Genomic DNA, 23,291 nt, shown 5'->3' on the forward strand with positions numbered 1-23,291 from the left:
TGATTAGTGGGCAGATGATGTTCCTCCTCATGGAAATTTATTATATTTCAACAGAGAATATACTCGAGGATTCTGCAGCAAAGCAAAGTTAAGGATATTGATTTATAATTCTCTAGATCCGTTCTTTTACCCTTTACATTTCTCATTAAGAAAGTCAGCAAGGCTGAAGTTATGTATTAGCATATTTTTTAAGTTATGTAGATATTCTTTAGATTTGATTCGTGTAAGACTACTGAACTGTATGGAATCACACACAAGTTACTGATTATGGAAACTGACTCCATCACCTGTTGCAACTGTTATTAGTGCTGGTCTGTAACAAACTGAAAAGAAATGAAATGTTATTCACAAAAGCCCATATAGGTTCATTCTGTAATTTATTATAGAATTTAACAGAAATAGTACAGAAATTAAAAATCAATTCCATTTTCATTTTTGATATTTAAATTTTCCACATTTTTCTATCAAGAAGAAAGTTGACTTTGATAAGCAGTATGAGAGAGAAAATCAAATAAGACAAGAAAGTCCAGTTTCTGTGAATACCTTATTGAGTAATTGCTCACTTAACATTTCCGCACAAAATGCAGTTGTAGGACACATGTTATTCACCACAATGGGACCATCAGTAGGATTATACAGTGGTTTTTTCTTCTGAACCACCATAAGCTTGCACCTTTGATGTACACTTCAATAATCCTTAGAGCCTATTTTAAATTATTATGTACAGTTTCAAATCTACATTTATTTAAAAAGCTTAAGAACACAATAATACAGTTCTATAAGACTTTGAAGTTGAGAGAATCTTTTGTTACTTGTATGTATAAAGGGGGGAAAAAAGACACAGCCAACCAACTGGCACACTTACGATGTGCAGCTACTATGTACATTGTTTATGAACGAAACAACAACATAAATTTCATGATTCTCATGTATCAATCCATTGCACCTTTGTCTACACAGTATATCAGTTCTTGTTGTTAAGGTTAATGGATCATTAACTGGATAAAACTGAAAATAAATGACTATATTTGTAAATTTATTGCACATATAGTAAAGTCTGCTTTTTTGAACCCAGAACACAAATAAATAAATGAAATTTTAACATATACATAAACTGTGTTCTGTGTATTTTCACATAAAGAAATGTTAGACTACCTATCAAATATCTGTATCTAAGTTTCAAATACTGTTTGCTCCTTTTCAGCAAACTTTTTGTTTTTGAAAATATGATAAATATTTACCAACCAAAGATGTTCTGTAATCAAAAAATACTTGTAATATTCAATACATTTGTTTTTTATTTTCTCTTATCTGGTCCAAATGCATTTCTTATGAAATTCAGTCCAATAAATTTCAGTTGTGCACCTTCAGTTTCATATCACCATCACAAAATATAAACCCAGTGTATTTACAGAAGTGGTCTGATACCACACTCTATTATATTAACACAGCTGTGTATTTTAATAATTAACATTTTGTTAGTGTCAATCCTACTGCAAGTGGCATGTTTCATTGAGATGACTCTTAGAAACTTGCGATTGTCCACATAAATGCCATTTATCTCTAACAGCAGTACATCATTCAACCTATCACTGCTGCTGCTGCTGACAAAGAGAAATCTATACAGTAATCTAAAAAAATGCGACACATTCATTAGTAAGGTATAATTTGTTTCATTTTTGAATCAGATGAGGTGAAAAAAAAATGCTGCAATATGAATGCTTTCTCTGGTGGATTTACTATACTAAACAAATGATTTTGATACACTATTTTGAAATTACAAATTGTTATTTTACTGTGTGATACTGCTCTTATTCTTGACACTAGCAAATTCTGCTGTCTATCACCCACAGTTCAAAATTAATTATTATGAACAATTCATTTGTACTGCAAACAAACAACGAAAATTTTATGCCAACACCAATGTAGCATATGCAAATACACATTTAAAGCAGGCAAATGTCAGTCAGTCTTTTACACAATGTTCATACCAGTATAAATCACAACTAAATGAAGTATTTACAAAATTACATGAAGTATCATTGAAATAAACTTAACTACAGAATACTGTAATATAAAGGAACAGTAAAGAGTGTGCATAACAATACAGTGTAGCAGCACCATAAATTTAAAACAGTAAAATATAATACAGCTGTTCCCTAGAGGATAACTGAAAATGATCAGTTGTAACCATTTACTTTATTGTAATATTGTAGTAGACAAGCATAAATAAAATCTTACACACTATTAAAAGACCTAGAAGTACCTAAGGAAAGTGGAATAACACAGTCCATACATTTTATTTGTACATGGAATATTCAGAGAATGCAAATTAATTTCTCCCCATACAAATAACCCTCTGAAATTTGTGCCATCTTTCAAAGTGACAATGTGAAATTATTTACATTTTGAAGCTCTCACTTATATCATGAAGCTCTTCTGAGTAACATGTCCCACTTGATTTTTGTTGGGAGAGGATCTGATTCTATCTAGAACTTTTCTTTTGCTGTGATTAAAGTCTCTTTTTATTTGCAAGTAATTCGACACAAAATTTTGACATAGAAACTTATCTCTCTTTCATCAAATCCATTACCAAACAGATGGTATAGATGCACACCTTATCTATATATATCTACCAGTATTTTTCTTATATTAATTGTGAAAATCCTCTTTTCATATAAGTAACACTAATAATTCCAGTACATTAAGTTTTTATATTACCTGTCATCTACATCTTTTGCACATACCAGATGATTATCTCTAGAATTAAAGGTTAAGTTGATGGTTGGCACCAAATAGTCTTTTGAGTTAATAAAATGGTTTGCAACTTTATGCATAAAACAGCACTTAGAATTATTTTCTTTATTTCTATTATATACATTATACATTATTTGCATCACCTCCGAATTTACAGAAAATAAATGTAAACTGGAAACAAAACTGCTGACTCACTATTTAAATCTCAGTATGTACTTTGTAGTAACACACTGTAAGTACAGTTTTACTTCTTGATCATATTTTGAATGTTAGGTAAAGGGCTATATCACACGCACAGTAAAACTAATTTATAAAATCCTATAAGCTATGAATAAAAACCTTGTATAAATAATAAAGCACCCCTTCAGTAATACTTACACTTTCATATGAAGAATCAGAAATTTAACTGTGTGATCCTAGCCCCCAATGTTATTCAACAATGTATATAACAATGATTTATAACTATTTTGTAACAGTTATTGCACAAAGAATGTTACACACTCAGTGCCAAAATTTCTCTTTCTTGTATGCAGCAGTATAAAGAAAATAAAACACAAATTCATGCACTGTCACAAATCTGCTTGTAGGTCTCCTCATGTAAAGATGAACAGGATGATGACGATAACCATTATTCCCGACAGTACTCCTATAGCAATCCATTGTCTTCGATCTATGAAAAAAAGGAAAAGTTAAAAAGGATATAGGATGTGTGTGCACTTGCACGCAGATAACAAAGATTCCAAGACTTACCAAGCGGGAAAGCGCCGGCAGACAGGCACATGAACAAAACACACAAACACACACACAGAATTACTAGCTTTCGCAACCGATGGTTGCTTCTTCAGGAAGGAGAGGGAAAGACGGAAGGATGGGTTTTAAGGGAGAGGGTAAGGAGTCATTCCAATCCCGGGAGCGGAAAGACTTCCCTTAGGGGAAAAAAAGGACAGGTGTACACTCACGCACACACACACATATCCATCCGCACATACACAGACACAAGCAGACATATTTAAAGGCAAAGAGTAAGGGCAGACACACATGCATCCGAAAGCTCTTAAGTACTTTATATTTCTGTTGCCTGAGATACATGAAATATTGAACTGCATTACCCATATCACAATGAAAAAAATCACCAGCAGGTATATTGAAGATGACTGCTTTTTTAGTGAGAAATTAACACATTCATTTTAAGTAGTTTTATCTAAATATGATGCTTCAGAAATTACTGAATCTATTTTAAACCAATACATTGGTACTTAAACTTACCAAGCAGCATTTAATTGTCTTTAAACTTAATCTCTTATACTAGCAGTGGACAAGAGCTCTCCCCAGTGGGTACTCAAATTTTCATTTTGAGCATGCAGGCATAGTTAACCTGATAATGTCAGGAATAGTACAGGGTTGTGATGTTAGATATGGGTTAGAAGATTTAAGGCTTGTCTTACAATTACTATGCATGGTCATTAAGAAAAGAACTATAGACATGAAAAAAATGGAAGACATACCATTTGAAATATGGAAAACCTTAGCTACTCTTTTCATTGTAGAGTCAAGTTTTGAATCAGTGTTTTCCATTTCATTACCAAATTCATCAAGCATCCTGTGAAAAAATATTTCCATCAAATTTTCATAAAAATTATTATGTTCTTGCAAATCTTAAGAATTCATATACACATACATGATGGCGTGCGCTCACACACACACACACACACACACACACAACAATAATCATTAAAAAAAAAGGAGGACAATGCATTAACCCCTCACAATCAAAATACTCATAAAATGATGTCTCACTGTGACTATGGTTAACTTATTCATTGCAAGAGAATTCTGCAACTGTATTGATTTTTAATATTTGTTTTATATATGATTTGTTTTTCCATCTTAGTTGTACATTTCTTTTACTGTGTGACTAGTTTCAGTCACACACAATCATTTTTAGATTTATGTACTTGCGTAAGTAACCCATTGTGCCTGTATGTGAACTATACATCACAATAATCAACTACATAGATCTGAAGACGTTTGAGTGTAATTGGAGCTAGCCATGCAATACAAATGCACAACTGAAATAGAAAAACGAATTATGTAAAAAAAAGAAAAAAAAAGATTTAAATCTCCTTGTTTTGGAAACAGAAGTTTCATTACAGTGCTAAGGATATTACGACAAGAAATGAATCTAAGTGAGTGGCTAATATTTACAGGAAGAATACATCTGACTTCTAAAAGTCTCTACATTAGTTCTGATGAATACTTACACTGCTTGCTCATCCAGTTCATTTCCAATCTGCCTGGATACTGTTTTAAGGGTTCCCACAGAGTCACTGATTATGTCCAATTGTTCATCTTGACTACGGAGCATGTGGTTCTGTTGCTGCAGAGTATCATCTAAGAATTGTCTGTTGGGACTGTCCAGTTCATTTTCCAGTTTTGAATATTTTGTTGTTCCATGAGTAGATGGCACTCTCACAGGACTGTTCTCAAGAAGAGGCTGTGAAATACACCAAAGTTAATTGGACTGAAATACGAAAATATTAAAGAAACAAAGTGACCAAATGTAAATAATCAGAAAATTAAGTAATAAACACACTAACTGGCCATTTAACTTAAACTCCCTGAAATTATATCAGTGAAATCCATTAAGAAATGCTAAACCTGCAATACAACTAATCTCGTATGACAAATTCAAAGAAGGAAAAAGGGACAGTGGTAAAAAGGAAAGTGGTTGAAAAAGTTCAGACACAGGTGGGAAGGAGGTTATATATAATGTAACTGGCTAAATGAAAAATCTACTTATTAAGTAGCAGAAGGAGAATACACACATAAAGGTAAAGGTTTCGTATCCAGCATCCCAGTCGGAAAGGAAAACTGTTACATCCACATCATTGTTCTTGGATCATGCAAAATGTAGTTTCTAACCAGATCTTCAAACAGCTAACCATACTGTATGGTACAATCAAATTTGAAACAGCACAGTAAATTTCAAACATAAATATCAACCATTAGAACACAAAGGTTTACATTTGCATCACAAAAGAAATGTATGGATGTGTGTATTGGTTCTTAATTGGAGAAACAGGAAATCTGATATTTGCCAATTACAACGTCATCCACCTTTGGTGGAAAACAATGGCTTGAGTAAACCATACATATTTTTTGATGCAGAACCTGAGCATACGATAAAAATGGGGGTTCCCATTTGGAAATACAAGGCTGACCTGTTAACACAGGAGGGGTGGTTAGGAAGTAGCCAGTTGCAGCATAGGCAGATGACACTTTTACTAATATTAACTTTTCACGTAGCTCATTTTTTTCTTATGATTCATTATTTTCAATAGAGTTAGTTGTCTCAAGTTAGAATATACACACTATTGTTGGTAGGCTGATTTGGGAAAGAGGGAAGGGGGGGGGCACTTGTGAGTGAAGAACCATGGGTCAACTGGTATGGACAATAGGAAGACGGCACAGGATGGAATATTCCTGCTGGAAGGTTTATGAGGAGACCCCAACTAGATGAGAAAGCATTGCCCACAAAGGGCAATGGGCATTAAAATCCCTTATAAAGAGGAGGAGACAGTGGAGATGGAGATGCAGAGAGAGAGAGAGAGAGAGAGAGAGAGAGAGAGAGAGAGAGAGAGAGAGAGAGAGCAGTTGAGGCAGCAGCTGTAAATGTCCTGTCAGAAGGGAGATAGAGGTTGCACACTTTGACAGCAGAGTCTAAGTGGACCCAGACAACAACCACTACCAATGTGGTACAAGGGGGATCCAGATGTGGTTTGTTAAAAAAAAAACTGGCTCTGAGCACTATGGGACTTAACATCTGAGGTCATCAGTCCCCTAGAACTTAGAACTGCTTAAACCTAACTAACCTGCCCGAGGCAGGATTCGAACCTGCGACCGTACCGGTCGCTCGGTTCCAGACTGACGTGCCTAGAACCGCACGGCCACACCGGCCAGCATGTGGTTTGTGCACTATATTCGAATATTAAATTCAGTAGTTTTCAAACTTTCATCCAAATATTAGCAGTGTGTTTAGAATTCAATTGCAGTTGTAGTTGTAGTGGTTCTTAAATTCTGACCAAATTGTTTGTGCGCTGTTACACAGTTATTAAATTTAGTATTTTCAATGGTGTCTCATACTGCTTGTGGCAAAATAATGGTTTAATAAACTTTTTGGAAACTGTCTCCCACCTCTTTTTTCTGTGTGTTGAACTGGTTTAGCAAATTTCATGCAGTGGTTTTCAGCTGATATTTCTTATTGTGTCTAGTGAAATATTGTAGTAAAATTTTCATTCACTATTTTAATTTTGTTGAGTGTTCCAATGGCTACTTGAATTTTTGATTTTAGCTAAGAAATTGTGTGAAGTTTTGGTGGTATTGGTATTAGATGGGCTTAGTAGTAGTAACAATAAAAGTTGTTGCTTTCTTACTGGAGAGAGAATTTCGAGACCACTATTGTTAGTTGTTTAAATAGCTCTACTGTTGTAATTGAACTTAGTTACTGAAAAAAAACTAAATGTCTCCTTTACCTGTTAAAATTTTACCATGAGAGAGATGTGCAGGCATTGTCTTAAGTTTGTAAGTAGTGGGTTTCATTGTGGGATCTTTTCGAAGTATTTTCATTGGGAGGGGAGAGGGGGGGGGGGGATGTAGTAGGGTAGCTAGTGGGCATTCTAGCAAGATGTCACACTCTTAGAAAAACTCAGGTTTTATGGAACTGAAGGCTATACACACAGCTGATTTGAATCATACTTAACAAACAGAAAGCAAAAAGTTGTGCTGAATATCACAAATAACGTTGGGAGGGTGGTAAATTCTAATGAATGGGGAGTTATCACAAAGGGAGTCCCACAGGGTTCACTTTTGGGTCCCCTGCTGTTCCTTATTCATGTGAATGACCTCTCACTTAACGTTCAGCAAGCAGAACTAGTACTTTTTGCAGATGACATGAGTGTTATTATAAATCCAATTTCTGAAAAAGCAGATGAAGATATTGTTAAGGATTTCTTTCAAAGAATTATTAAGTGGTTCTCAGAAAATGGACTCTCCCTTAATTTTGAAAAAACTCACTATATCCAGTTCTGAACACCGAATAGAGTCATACTGACAATTTCTGTAGCATATTAATGGGGGTCAGTTAACAGGGTAGATTTCTTAAAGTTTTTGAGTGTTCACATTGATGACAACTTGAACAGGAAGAAGCATTTTACCAAGTGTCTCAAACAGTTAAGTTCAGCATCTTTCACTCTTCGTATAATTGCGAGTCTTGGTAATAAACAGATCAACCTCCTAATGTACTTTGCATATTTCCACTCAACAATGTCTTATGGAATAGTTTTCTGGGGTAACTCACCACTTAGACATAAAGTATTGATTGCACAAAAGAGAGCAGGGAGAATAATTAGTGATGTTCACCCAAGGACGTCATGTAGGCATCTATTCAAGGAGCTGGGTATTTTACCTGCACCATCAGAGTACATATATTCGCTAATGAAATTTGTTATAAATAATCCATCTCAATTCGTGAATAACAGTGATGTTGATATGTACAACACTAGAGGGAAAAATAACCTTTACTATCCATCATTGAAGCTGTCAGTTACTCAAAAATGAGTACATTATTCAGCAACAAAAATCCTTGATCATTTGCTAAACAACAAAGTGTCTGGCAGGTAGCAGATCAAGTTTTAAATCTAGCTTAAAATCATTTCTTTTGGGCAACTCCTCCTATTCCATGGACGAGTTTCTGTTTTAAAACTGGTAAAAAAAGAATTGTACCTCTAAATGTAGTTGCATGTGTAGAACTAAAAAATTTCAGTAATATTAATATTAGCACTATTCGTATATGTGTGTGTGTGTGTGTGTGTGTGTGTGTGTGTGTGTGTGTGTGTGTGTGTGTGTGTGTGTGTAATCTGACTTGTTCCACATCATATCAATACAATAATCGTGAGAATGATCTATGGAATATGAGATAACATCACTAAACTAAAACTAAACTACACACAGATCATGTAATTCACGTAAGTAACAGGCCACTGATTTGCATACATGGTGATGACACCCGACAGCAACCCAGGTGGGTACCGTATGATTTACATCAGGTGAATTTGGTTGGTGAGATATCAATGTGAATTCACTATAATGCTCCTCAAATCAATGTAGCATGGTTCTGACTCCATCTCATCAAAATGAAAGAGGATCAAGTGGTTTCAAGAATATTTAGGGATGAAGTCATTTCATAAAAGCTCAATGGAGACACCTGGAAATACATGGCTAAATGAAATTAAAACAATATGCAACTGGCTGGGTATAAGTAATTAGCAAGAAGCAGCAGAAGACAATAGTATTTGGTGGCAGTATGTGAGATTAGCAAGGCACCTTAGAGACACTTAGAAGCCAAGAAGAAGAAGATTCTTTCCAAGTACATTCATTCTTGCAATGTTGTTTAGGGGATTTTTATTCATATCTTGTAAAATATTGATATGTTATTAGACTGTTATGTGATAATCATGCAAAGTGACTTACATAAAATTAAGCAAAGAGCTGTGGAATGGGACTGGGATGAAACGTAATATTACCTGTCTTGCAGTGCGATCCCTGTCTCTACCTCTTGAAATGTTCATCTTGTCTTTCATTGTCTGGAGAGGAGATCAAACAAGAACAGAAAGTTACTTATTATGTAAACAGCAGTATGTTAACATCTTTATAATGACATTCAATCTAACAGCTGACAATCTGTAATTAATATTTGGAAAAAAAGCACAAACAAAATTTCTCACCTTCACTTCGTCTCGTGTTTGGTCTATAAAATTCCTTCGGCTGCTCAATTCCTTGTTGTCAATTTTAAATTTTCCTGGATTTTTCTCAACAATGCGTGAAAAAGTTAAGGCTGCAACCATAGTTTACGAGACATAATAAGAAAATACCACACAGTACATAGATTATTGAACCACAAAGCAGCAGTCAATTCCCCCCCCCCCCCCCTCTCACAGGCATATATTTATCATTTCTATAGCTCTTGCAGCTTTCACCAAACTTTTTCTAAATAATAATAATAATAATAATAATAATAATAATAATAATAATAATAATAATGGTGATGTTACCTGCAAGATGGTCATGCCTTTTGCCAAATGCCACAAAATATACAACTAGTTTAAAGAACATGCATATTTTTCATTACCAAAACTGTAACAAAACACTTTACTCTCAGCTCATACTCACTCCAAAATAAGATGTCAATCTCAGATATAAATTAATATTATTCTTCAACAAATGTACCGCATTGCATTTTTTAACATATTAATTTGCTGTTGTTTTAAATGTTAGATACCTGTTATGTCTATCTGGGCTCCACTGTTAGTAGGACTAATAAAAATGGCTGACATATTCTGTGCTACTGGGCCCACTGCCAAATTGTATCACAAATAGCAATCAGCAACCAGGCTTCCAGCAGATCAAGTCCCTCCACCCACAGTAAAGAAAAGCTACCCTCTGTCAAAGACAATACATCAGATCTCACCACAGCTTGTCAAACTTTCCTCTAGCATTGTGCCACCTAATTTTTTTAAATAGTACCAGTCTGATGGCTTCGGGCAGCAAGTCTTCTATATTCAGCCACTGCTAATGTTATGGATCTAACAATAGCCATAATGTGTGTAGTATGCATTACATATTAAACATTGTGCTGTGCTTCTAACTTGCCAATATCCTTCATTATTCCTATTTGGTACAGAGCCCACACAGTTCAGCAATGGATCCCAGACACTTTAGCCAGGAAATTACATGTGACTTCCAGAGTATAGATGTAGATGTAGCTATAGTCAATGATGGGTCACACATCTGATCTTTAAGCAATCTCCTTCATAGACTGATGTGTTTTCCTTGTATTCTATGAGCAAATTGAAGTCTGCCACCTGCTTTACTTACAACTTAGCCTATGTGACTATTTTGTATCATATCCCTACAAAGTTTTATACTCAACATGAAGATAATACAGGGAAACATTCCACGTGGGAAATAGATATAAGTTTTTAAATAAATTTTATATATAAAATTTATACTCTGGTATTTGTATGAGTTGATCACCTCCAACTGCGACCCGGTAATACTATAGTCATAGAACACTATGCTTTTTCGTTTCGTAAACTGCGCATTTAAAGCAAGCAGCCAATCTTTGCACCACTTTGAAAGCTTATTATGATCTGCCTGAATACCTGTGCAGCTTTTTTCAAGCAGTTCTTAATTACACATAACTGCATGATCTGCAAAAAGTGTGAGGATACTATTAGTATTGTCTGCAAGATCAATATACAACATGAACAAGAAGGGTGAAAACACACTTCCCTGGGTACACCTGAACTTAGTTCTTCTCTGAGATGGTGAGTTACAATGTGCAGTAAAATGACGTCATTTCTCGTTTGATAGCTGCTCAACGCAAAGCATCTGTTTAATACTAGCAATGGGTGGAGGAGTTGGGACTTGTTGACTCACAAACCATTTCTACCCCTGTGACACATGCTGAGGGGAGTTCACTTTCTCCATTCCCTGCTCTGCATTATTTTTGTAATTAACAAAGTTTGACAAATGGCTGTTTTCACACCTGTAGATAACACACTGAGGTGACAAATGTCATGCAATAGCGATATGCAAATGAAAGTGGTATTGCATACAAAAAGTATAAAAGGGCAGTCCATTGATGGAACTGTCATTTATACTCAGATGATTAATGTGAAAAGGTTTCCAATGTGATTATAGCCACACAGTGGGAATTAATGAATTTTGAATGGGGAGTGGTAGCTGGAGTTAGATGCATAGAACATTCTATTTCGGAAACCATTAGGTAATGCCATAATCCGCAGTGCCAAGAGTGTGCCGAGAATACCACATTTCACACAATACCTCTTGCCATGGACAATGCTGTGGCCAACAGCCTTTACTTAACGACCGAGAGTAGTTGCATTTGTGTAGAGTTGTCAGTTCTAACTGACAAGCAACACTGTGTGAAATAACCGAACATATATATTAGGGTAGTGTGGCAAAAATTAGTGGTAATGGGCTATGGTAGCATATGACTACTGCAAGCGCCTTTGCTAACACCGCAACATTGTCTTCAGCACTTCTGGCCTTGAGACACATCAGTTGGACCCCAGATGACTGGAGAACCATGGCCTGGTCAGATGAGTCCCAATTTCAGCTGGTAAGAGCTGATGGTTGGGTTCATGTGTGACATACACCCCATGAAGCCATGGACCCAAGTTTTTTTTTTTTTTACAAGGCACTGTGCAATCTGGTGTTGGCTCCATAATGGTGTGGGCTGTGTCTACACACAATGGACTGGGTCCTCTGGTCCAACTGAACCAATCTGGAAATGATTAGGTTTGGCTGTTTGGAGACCATTTGCAGCCATTCATGGACTTAATGTTTCCAAACAATGATGGAATTTTTATGGATTACAATCCACCATGTCACCAAGTCACAACTGTTTGTAACTGACGTGAGGAATTTGAGTGAAGGATTTGTCCTCCCTGATTACCCGAGATGAATCCCATTAACATTTATGGGGCATAATCAGGAGGTCAGTTCACACACAAAATCCTGCACTGGCAACACTTTCGCAATAATGAATCATTGAAGAGGCAGCATGGCTCATATTTTTGCAGAGGACTTTTAATCACTTTTTGAGCCCATGCCAGGTCAAATTGCTGCATGGACAAATGGAGGTGTGATACATATAAGGTATCCCATGACTTTTGTAAACTCAATGTATTGTGAGTTAGGCTTGCCAGATGCACATCATCAAAATTCTTCTTTAAAATGTAAATGAACAGAGTTCATAGTCTAGTCAGCCGATTTCGAATGCCATCATCGTGGGTTTACAAATATTTGTTCCAAAAATATGCTAACATGGTTCCTTACCACCTTAGTGTCACAACTGATCCAATGCCCAGTCTTTTAGCTGGCAGATATTGCTGTGGGCATAAGCCAAAGTATTGTGCTAGGTACTCTACTGCACATCTCCGAGCAAAATACAGATGCAAATACAGCAACAGGATTGTAGACTGCTGCTAACAATGTAACAACTGTTCAGCTCATCTGTCTTATGTAGGGGGCAGTCACATGAAAATGAGACAAATGGAAAAAAAAGTAAATTGACCATTTTGTCTTACAGTGGAAAACAGTAGTAACAGTTATGGCATTTAGATTTGAAACAATAAAAAGTTTCCTTACTTTCTTTCATCTGCCTTATTTTCTTATAACTGCCCTTTATATGACAAAGTGTTACATCTTATTCGAGCACAGGCAAGCTTGAGATCTGCAAGGGACTGCATATTACAGGTACTGGTGTTTATTATTGTTTATTAATTTCACCCAACACAAAGATCACGGTTTTGGAGAACATTGAGTGAATTTTTTTAAATATTACTAAATCGATTCTGAGACCACATTCCAACCTTGAGAATAACCCCTAGCACAGACAGGGGAGTAGCATCAGAATCTCGAACATAATGCAACATTTTACAATGGCTGCTACAGTACCACAACATCGTTTGCTCGCTGTGTTTGGCAACGACCATACAAGAAACACTAAGACTTTATTGGTCCTACATGTTCTAGTGATACAGAAGTAGGAAGCCCAGGCCTCAAGAAACAGTGTACACAATGGAGGTATGGAAGTTGAGTTTAGAGGAGCATGTAAATTACGAGGGTAAGTCAACAAATTATCCGCAATTAAGTTATATTTTTGTTTACTTTGGTAGTACTGTCATTTTACGTTGATGACGCATGCTTTGTTTATTTGTTGTTATATCTTTACAAAATTCAAGCTGCTAGGTTAGTTTCGTTATTGCTTCCGTGCTATTAATCATGGCTGCATCGCTGCCTATTTGCACCAAAGAAGAGCAACATTCAGTGATCCGTTTTTTGTGGTCGTAACGCGTATCAGGGGCAGAAATTCATTTAAGACTTTTGGTATAGTACGGGAACAATGTTTAGTCATACCCGCCCCAGAGGAGAGAGACTTATTGAACTCGACATTTTCATGCAGGATGGGCCCCAAAGCACATTACTCGTGAAGCTCACCTGCTTCTCCCAAACATTTGGAAACAATCTCACTATCAGCTGATCATTTCCAAATATTTGGCGGGCACGATCACCTTGTCTCACTCTCTGTGATTTCTGGTCGTGGGGCTACCTGAAAGACGGGGTTTACCAGGGAAACATTCACACATGTGCTGATCTGAAGAGCAGTTTATCAAGAGATGTAGCCAGCACACCTACGGACATGCTTCGTATTGATTCTGCTTTATTTCTCTTCGCCATGTCTTTGACATTAATGCTACCAAGTCTGGTACTCGTGCAGTAATTGGTTTCTGTGTTATAACGTGTTAAGTGGGCAAAGTTCATTTATAACTAACCAGTATTAAATGTTTATTTATGTATTATATACATTACGAAAATGGTACATAGGAACATGCGCTTGTTGGAAGGCAACGTCGTGTCAAAATTCAGAAGCAATCGGGAAGAACTTTCTAAGGTTTACGGTTTCGAACAAATGATCATTTACATTTTTCATGTTTTAAGACTAAACGACGAATGCAAATTTGTACCTAGGCTATGACTCAAACCCATGTCTCCTGCTCAATAGGCAGATGCGCTAGCTCTACGCCACCGCGGCGCAGAGTCTTTGCAGAACTGCACGGATTACCCCAAAACGCCTCCTCCCTCAAACCAAATTCACATTCACATTCATGCCTCAGCCCACCTGGTATTCCCCCTAAACTCAAATAGCATTGCAGAGGCACTCCAACTGTACTGGAATAGCATCTCAATACCGAACAAAAACGGGGGATCCTGCCTGAAATACAAACACAGGTGCTTTAATGAATGAAACGATATGCTTCCAGGGACCTTTTTAGTCTCAAACATCTATGATGTATACAGGGTGGTCCATTGATCGTGACCGGACCACATCTCACGAAATAAGCGTCAAACGAAAAAACTACAAACTACGAAACTTATCTAGCTTGAAGGGGGAAACCAGATGCCGCTATGGTTGGCCCGCTAGATGGCGCTGCCATAGGTCAAACGGATATCAACTTCGTTTTTTTTTTTTTTTTTAAATAGGAACCCCCATTTTTTATTACATATTTGTGTAGTACGTAAAGAAATGTGAATGTTTTAATTGGACCACTTTTTTCGCTTTGTGATAGATGGCGCTGTAATAGTCAATTTTAGACGAACAGTCGGTAACAGGTAGGTTTTTTAAATAAAAATACAGAACGTAGGTACGTTTGATCATTTTATTTCGGTTCTTCCAATGTGATACATGTATCTTTGTGAACTTATTTCTGAGAACGCATGCTGTTACAGCGTGATTACCTGTGAATACCACATTAATGCAAAAAATGCACAAAATGATGTCCGTCATCCACAATGCATTTGGGAATACGTGTAACGACATTCCTCTCAACAGCGAGTAGTTCGCCTTCCGTAATGTTCGCACATGCATTCACAATGCGCTGACGCATGTTGTCACGCGTTGTCGGTGGATCACGATAGCAAATATCGTTCAACTTTCCCCACAGAAAGAAATCCGGGGACGTCAGATCCGGTGAACGTGCGGGCCACGGTATGGTGCTTCGACGACCAATCCACCTATCATGAATATGCTATTCAATACCGCTTCAACCACACGCGAGCTATGTGCCGGACATCCATCATGTTGGAAGTACATCGCCATTCTGTCATGCAGTGAAACATTTTGTGTAACATCGGTGGAACATTACGTAGGACATTAGCATACATTGCACCATTTAGACTGCCATCGGTAAAATGGGGGCCAATTATCCTTCCTCCCACAATGCCGCACCATACATTAACCAACCAAGGTCGCAGATGTTCCACTTGTCGCAGCCATCGTGGACTTTCCGTTGCCCAATAGTGCATATTATGCCGGTTTACGTTACCGCTGTTAGTGAATGACGCTTCGTCGCTAAATAGAACGCGTGCAAAAAAATCTATCATCGTCCAGTAATTTCTCTTGTGCCTAGTCGCAGAACTGTACACGACTTTCAAAGTCGTCGCCATGCAATTCCTGGTGCATAGAAATATGGTACGGGTGCAATCGATGTTGATGTAGCATTCTCAACACCGACGCTTTTGAGATTCCCGATTCTCGCGCAATTTGTCTGCTAGTGATGAGCGGATTAGCCGCGACAGCAGCTAGAACACCTTACTTGTGCATCATAATTTGTTGCAGGTCGTGGTTGACGTTTCACATGTGGCTCAACACTTGCTGTTTCCTTAAATAACGTAACTATCCGGCGAACGGTCCGCACACTTGGATGATGATGTCCTGGATACCGAGCAGCATACATAGCACACGCCCGTTGGGCATTTTGATCACAACAACCATACATCAACACGATATCGACCTTTTGCGCAATTGTTAGACGGTCTATTTTAACACGGGTAACGTATCACGAAGCAAATACAGTCCGCACTGGCTGAATGTTTCGTGATACCACGTAAAACGTTTGTGAGTATTACAGTGCCATCTATCACAAAGCGAAAAAGTGGTCCAACTAAAACATTCATATTTCTTTACGTACTACACCAATGGGGGTTCCTATTTTTTAAAAAACGTAGTCGATATCCGTTTGAATGGGAATTTTGATTGAGGAGGGAGGCTAGCGTAGTCCGTGCAAATATGCAAAGCCACGTTGCCAGGGTGGCGTAGTGGTCAGTGCATCAGCATAGTGAACAGGAGACTTCGTCACAAATTTGCCTCCGTCGCTTCAGTCTGCATACATACAATATCGATGTTTGAGACTTGGAAATGTCTCTGGAACCATAGAGTTTCATTAGATTTACATTTTTACTTATGTAGACAGTGAAATGCTACACATTTCGGATACGAGACTTGTTACGAATCAGGAAACAAAATTTCTTTAGAAGATTAGTTTTTTTAGTTACTTTGGAAAGCTTACACCGCCAAGCGATGCCCAACCATTCATTCGAATTTGGCAAGGAAGATAGTTGCCGGCAGCAACAGCGAGTTATCCACAGAACGACAGCGGGGCCGCAAATTGCGCGCGTAATGGCGTCACCGGGCCTAAATTGAGTTGACAGCTAGTTTCCGAGCAGATTAACCCGCTTGTAATCTTGACGCATCTGGCACCCTGCAGCGAAAGCTGAGACCGCGACCGGCTCCTGCTGGCCTTGCTTCGCACGTGCTCCCAGGAATATCAACAGCGAGTCCTGGGGAGAGAAAATCTCTCCAACAGCTGCTGGAGTCGAAACAGACTAACTTGGAAGCCGGGTTCTTAAATAGGAATTAGTAATTAAAATACTACGAAAAACTGAGATACTGCTTCGTACGCGGTACAAGATACTGAAACATGGTTTTCGGCAGAAGGATAAGTTTTTTTGCTGCGCAATTAATGATAATCATAATTGTTTTGAAGTGTTGAATCCAGTATATTTTACTTTAAGCTGCACTTACTTATTTATAATTGGTATTCGAAATAATTAAGTCCGTAAAAAAAAAGTTTCCAAAAAAACGATCCGGACATTTTCTGAAGTGATGTCAGAGGAAACCACCGCATTTGGGAGTCCTTGAAATGAGCATAACGATATTGCAATCGTTAAAGTTTACAGTGCAAATCTTCGAAAAACGTCGTGGAAACGTGCGGTTTCACCCGATTTTCCACGCTTAACAGAGAGATACTTGTATATGCACCACTGTCATGGCTCCCATATTTGGTGCCTATGTGCCTTTCCCCCAGATAAGGTTAACTGAAAACGTTGTTACACAGCATTCCGACTTCCAAGGTAACTGCAATGCCGTTGGGGATCAGGTAGTTGACATAAAAAAGTTTGCGATTTAAGATTGGGTTGTTTTGAAAATCAAGCTTACGCAAACACAATTTGTTTATTTTTGTATTTACTCAGATATGTTTCGATACCTGTGTGTCGTCTTCTGTGGGTCAAATTTTTATTTCTGTAAAGTGTAATATCATATTTATAATAATTTAACTGTTGTAGATCTAAGAATTACAATTTGTGCCATTCGCTTTGTTTTGTTTAGACGCTTACCTTAAAATTACATCACTAGATGAACTGCATTAATTATACACCCATTTTGTGTTCTTTTTCGCCGTGTTTTTTTTTTTTTTTTTGGCAGCATGTTAACAGCAATTAGTCATGAAGAAAATTAATGCGTATTTATCAAGAACTGTTTCGTGGGTAGATGTTATGTGCGTTTCTGTACTTTTTTTCGTCCTGTTGCGTGTCTGGTTGGTGTCTCGACACGCAACAGAACGGAAAAAAAGTATTGAAGTACAGGAAAGCACATAACCTCTAACCACGAAACAGTTCTTGATAAATATGCATTAATTTTCTTCATGGCTTGCTTACAGGTGACATGCTGTCAAGAAAACGAAGAAACAGAGCGCGAAAGCCGATGTATGATAATGCAGTTCATCTACCGATGAAATTTCAAGGTGAGCGTCTAAACTAAACAAAACAAAGCAAATGTCACATATTGTAATTCTTAGGCCTGCTACAGTTAAACTGTTATAAATGTGATAGTGTACTTTAAAAGAAATAAAAATTTGACCCACAGAATATGACACACAGGTATCAAAACATGTCTGGGTAAATACAAAAATAAACAAATTGTGTTTGCATAAGGCTGATTTTCGAAACAATTCAATGAATACAGAAAGTTAATCGATTCTGAGAATCTAGACTTTCGGCGCTTTTTGCCTGTTATCGACATTGATGCTGGTAATATGTCGGTCTCAGGGCTTTGAAGACTTTCGAGAGTGTTTTAATTTCAAGTTGGACGTCAGATAAATGACGAAAGAATTTTTTCGTGTGATATATTTATAAATTAACAATTTTATCGTCTTTTTCTGTTTTCCGACTTTCCCTTAGTTACTATAAATTCGTGGAGATATGTTCCGTCCATGCAACTAATTGAAGACTGTTTATTGCCCTACACCTTTCATTTCTTTTATTTGGGAAGCATCTTCAGTGGAGATTTCCAACGCCGTTAACTCTATATGTCTTGTTCTGGAGATGTATTCGTTAGGTTAGATGCTCCAGCTGGCTGATTTCTGGCGTTATTTCTCCCACTTTGTCACATCGCAAATATCACTTGCACTTTCTACTTTGTGGTCAACATATGCGTGTTTTCCGTGTAACAGTTTTATGATTGTTCCTTTACTTGTACCATGTAGCCTTGCTTCTTGCCAAATTTCATGATTCTACGTCAGCGGGAATGCCCTATAGCTTTTGATGAGTGAATTTCCTAGTATCAAAATATGCGACCTAAATGGCCGTATCTTTTGATTGCACTGACTTTGAAGCTTCAATTTTTTTACGCCGCAAAGGGACTGTAGGACCTCAGTACGCGACATAAATTTCAACTTGATACTTAACAACCTGACGGACTGACAAATCGAGAGACAGACGACAAAGTGATCCTATAATGATCCCGTTTCTACAGATTGAGTTCCTGAACTTTATAAAGGAAGATTGGGTCTAAAAGCCGACGAGATCACATGGTAATATTGAGGTTACGGAATACGCCACGTCGGTTTTAAAATATCCGCCCGGAATTTGCCTTAAGTAATTAGGCGAAACCACGGAAACCTAAATGTAGATTGCCACATGGGAGGGGGGGGGGGGGGGCGGGGGGGTTGAACCGCCGTTCTCTGTCAGGAGGTCGCGAGTATTCCCCATACTTACAGACCAATATCATGGGACCATCGAAAAATGCTGTAAGACGCATTTATTCACAGACAACCAAATTCGGTCAAGCGACCATCTTCAAGTCAGGGACTGATGTTGCCTTAGGTTAAGGGAAGGTTCCTTGTCGCTGAATACCTAATTGTTACCAGTTGTAGCATCGACATGAAAGAGTTTAAAAAATAATATGCGTGAAGACATTATAATACATAATATACGTATACTGATGAGCCAAAATATTATGACCACTGCCCGAAGCGAGATTGACTGCCGCCTGCTGGCGTTGTGTGTAAGTGACGCAGTGAGCAAAGTACACACGGTGAGCAGAAAGATTCTGAAAAGCTTGTAGGGGTCTCGCAGTGGAGCTTGTGGTGAGAAATAACTGTTAAGAACAAAATCTATACGTTGCGCCGTTTCCGAGCTACGAGGGCTATTCGGAATAAGCTCCGATAGGTCGCAAAATGGACACCACTGTGAAAATCGAAAAAAAAAAATTATTTGCAATAGTCAGCTACACCTTACAGCTGCTTTTCTACATAGTCGTCGCCCCGACTTAGACGTCTGTAGTAGTGTTTGTTGTACGGACTATTTTTTTTTTTCAGTACCCTGTTATAGAAGTCAGTCGCCTGCGCTTTCCGACAATTCTCTATGCTGGTCTACACCTCGGTTGTCCGTGTTAAAATGTTGGCTCCATAGCCAGCGGTTCGTGTGACTAGAGATGAAACTCAGGGGAAGCCGATTACGGGCTTTATTGAGGGTGATCAAACACTTTCCATCGAAAACGCTGCAGGAGGATCTTCATTGTCTCTGTTGTGGAGTTCTGTTGTGTTTTCTGATCAAAGCTGGTTCTGTCTCGGTGCCAGTGACGGCCGTGTGTTGGTTAGGAGGAGGCAAATTGAGGGCCAGCAACCAACCTGTCTGCGCGTTAGACACACTGGGCCTACATCTGGTGATACGGTCTGGGGTGCGACTTCGTACGACAGCAGGAGCACTTTCGTGACTATCCCACGCACCCTGACTGCAAAAATGTACGTAAGTCCGGTGTTTCGATCTGTTGTCCTGCCATTCAACAACAGCATTCCAAGAGGTGTTTTCCAATAGTATAGCCGGCCGTTGTGGCCCAGCGGTTCTAGGCGCTTCAGTCTGGAACCGCACGAGCGCTACGGTCACAGGTTCGAATACTGCCTCGGGAATGGATATGTGTGTTGTTCTTAAGTTAGTTAGGTTTAACCAGTTCTAAGTTCTGGGGAACTGATGACCTCAGATGTTAAGTTCCATAGCGCTCTGAACCATTTGAACCAACAGGATAACACTCGCCCACACAGCGTTGTTCTAGCTCCACATGCTCTACAGAGTGTCGACATGTTGCATTGGCCTGCTCGGTCAACAGATCTGTCTCCAGTCCAAAACATATGGGACATCATCGGTCGACCACTCTAATGTCATCCAAAGACAGCGTTAACCGTTCCTGTCTTGACCGACCAAGTGGAGTAGGCATGGAACAAATTGCCATCCGGCACCTGTACACCACAACGCATACACGTCTGGATGCCTGCATTCAACATTCTGGCGGTTACATTGGTTATTAATTCTCCTTCACTATTTACAACACTCTGCCACCGCTGGGGTAACTTTTCTATTCAGCGACTGTAGATATTACGCGATTTTAAAGCGAAGAAGTGATCGAGCAATGTTCGGAGCGCATTTGCATTCGTAAAGGAAGTTCATTGAAGATTGTGCGAGAGAGAGCGGAAAAAGTGAAAATCTGAGGGCACAAAATCAGGTAAGGTGGGCAAGAAAATGACTTCCCGACCCAACTCCTGAATAGCGTTTGCTTTTCAGTCTAAGAGAGTGGATGTGGGCGTTATTGTGGAGTAGCATTACTTCACGCAGTCTTCCTGGTCATTGTCCTTGGACTGCGTCTGCATGATGGTTCAGTTGTTGACAGTAAACGTTAGTAGTGATGGTTACACCTTGAAGAAGCAATTCATAGTACACCACACCGTCGCTGCTCTTCTTTTTTTGCGGATGTGTGCAGGTCTTTGTACGGAGAATTTCTATTTGGTTTGGGCTCAAGCATTCCTTTCTTTACCTGTTAACATAAAGACAATGTTTCTCGTTACAAGTATCTACAAAGGATAAGAATGATCGGTTTTGTTCACGAGCCACCTGATGACGAGCAAGCACAGACGCACAAAGGACAACCTGGTTTCTGTGAATTTGCTTAGAGTATGCGGTACCCATACACTAGATTTTTGAACCTTCCCCATTGCATGCAAATGTCGCACGATGGTAGAATGATCAGATTTGTGAATTCTCGAGTACACTGACGTGGATCATTGTGGATTAATGTGTTTAAACGATCTTCATTAAACCTCGGTCTTCCTGAACGTGGAGAGTCACTAATGTCAAAACGGTCCCCTTAAAACGAAAAAACACTTTTTCTTGTCATACTCTGTCCACTGTCATTATCCCTCACACGGCGGAAATGTTTCTGGCTCCCTCTGCTGCCGTCAACCCTCTACTGAACACAAGGAGAAGAATATGTCGGAAATGTTCCTATTTGTTCACTTGGCATTCCATTTTCTAGTGCCCACAGTTCCAATTATTATCTCCAATGACAAATTGATAATACGCAAACTCAAATAGCAACAATGAGCTACAAATAAAAAATGACAATCGATACGTAAACCAATAGCAACCGGAATATCAACATGCAAAGCAGGAACGCTACGAACTTAATTTGAATAATTTATGCTTGCAAAAATTTTTTGGCGCTCCAGTTTCTGACCTTCCGCGGTCCGCCAGTGGCGGACCATGGCCCTACGTGTTCCATGTTGACCCAACGATATCGTCAGTTACGATTGCAGTGGGCACATGATCATGGAGACTGGACCCTGGATCAATGGAAATATAACGCCTGATCCATATCGATGGTCGTGTGCAGATACCCATCATCCAGCGGAATGGCTGCTCGAAGCATGCACAGCGCCACGGACGAAGGTTGGTGGTGCTAGTATTATGCTTTGGGGAACGTTGACCTGGACTTCCATGGGACCTGTGGAGGTAGGTGGGGGCACCATGCCGGCCGGAGTGGCCATGCGGTTCTAGGCGCTACAGCCTGGAGCCGAGCGACAGCTGCGGTCGCAGGTTCGAACCCTGCCTCGGGCATGGATGTGTGTGATGTCCTTAGGTTAGTTAAGTTTAATTAGTTCTAAGTTATAGGCGACTGATGGCCTCAGAAGTTAAGTCGCATAGTGCTCAGAGCCATTTTTGAGGCACCATGACATCTGTGGACTACGTAAACATTACTGCGGACCACCTGCATCCGTTCATGTGATATCATTTTCCTTCAGGATAACAGTCCAAGTCACAAGAATCGTCCTATACTAGTCTTATGAGCATGATGTCTTGGCCACAAAATTCGCCTAATGTGAACCCAACGAACGTGTATGGGACGCTAACGGGCGCCAGCTCTGCGCCCACAAACTACTGGCCCGTAATTTACGGGAATTGTGTGACCTGTGTGTAGACACATACCTTCAGAATCCTGCCAAGGGCTTGTCAGATCCATGTCACGCACAATAGCTACTGTACTGCTTTCCAAGTGTGAACCAGCACTGCGTAAAGAAGATGGTTGTAATATTCTGGGTTATCAGTGATCGCATACCACATATTTTAAACTACATCCACAATCCGCAAGCCACCTGACAGTGTGTAGCGGAGGGTACCTTGAGTACCTCTATCGGTTCACCCTTCTATTCCAGTCTCGT

At 38.9% G+C, this 23,291-nt stretch overlaps 1 protein-coding gene across 2 annotated transcripts in view; it reads right to left on the bottom strand.

Moving 5' to 3' along the window:
- Positions 1–360: 360 nt before the first annotated feature.
- LOC126365852 (syntaxin-6) overlaps positions 361–23,291 on the bottom strand; it is a 175,461-nt gene continuing 152,530 nt past the window's right edge. Inside the window, exons 3-7 of one of the 2 annotated variants that reach the window (XM_050008513.1) lie at positions 9,540–9,634; positions 9,339–9,398; positions 5,019–5,251; positions 4,263–4,357; positions 361–3,427 (exon numbers count right to left, since the gene is read on the bottom strand). In XM_050008513.1, the coding sequence (XP_049864470.1) occupies positions 3,351–3,427; positions 4,263–4,357; positions 5,019–5,251; positions 9,339–9,398; positions 9,540–9,634 (560 nt within the window). In that variant the 3' untranslated portion in view covers positions 361–3,350. Of the gene's footprint in view, positions 3,428–4,262; positions 4,358–5,018; positions 5,252–9,338; positions 9,399–9,539; positions 9,650–23,291 lie in introns of both variants that reach the window. The other variant, XM_050008514.1, reaches the window with a different exon arrangement.

The sequence above is a fragment of the Schistocerca gregaria genome, chromosome 4, assembly GCF_023897955.1.
Source record: "Schistocerca gregaria isolate iqSchGreg1 chromosome 4, iqSchGreg1.2, whole genome shotgun sequence".
Lineage (NCBI taxonomy): Eukaryota > Metazoa > Arthropoda > Insecta > Orthoptera > Acrididae > Schistocerca > Schistocerca gregaria.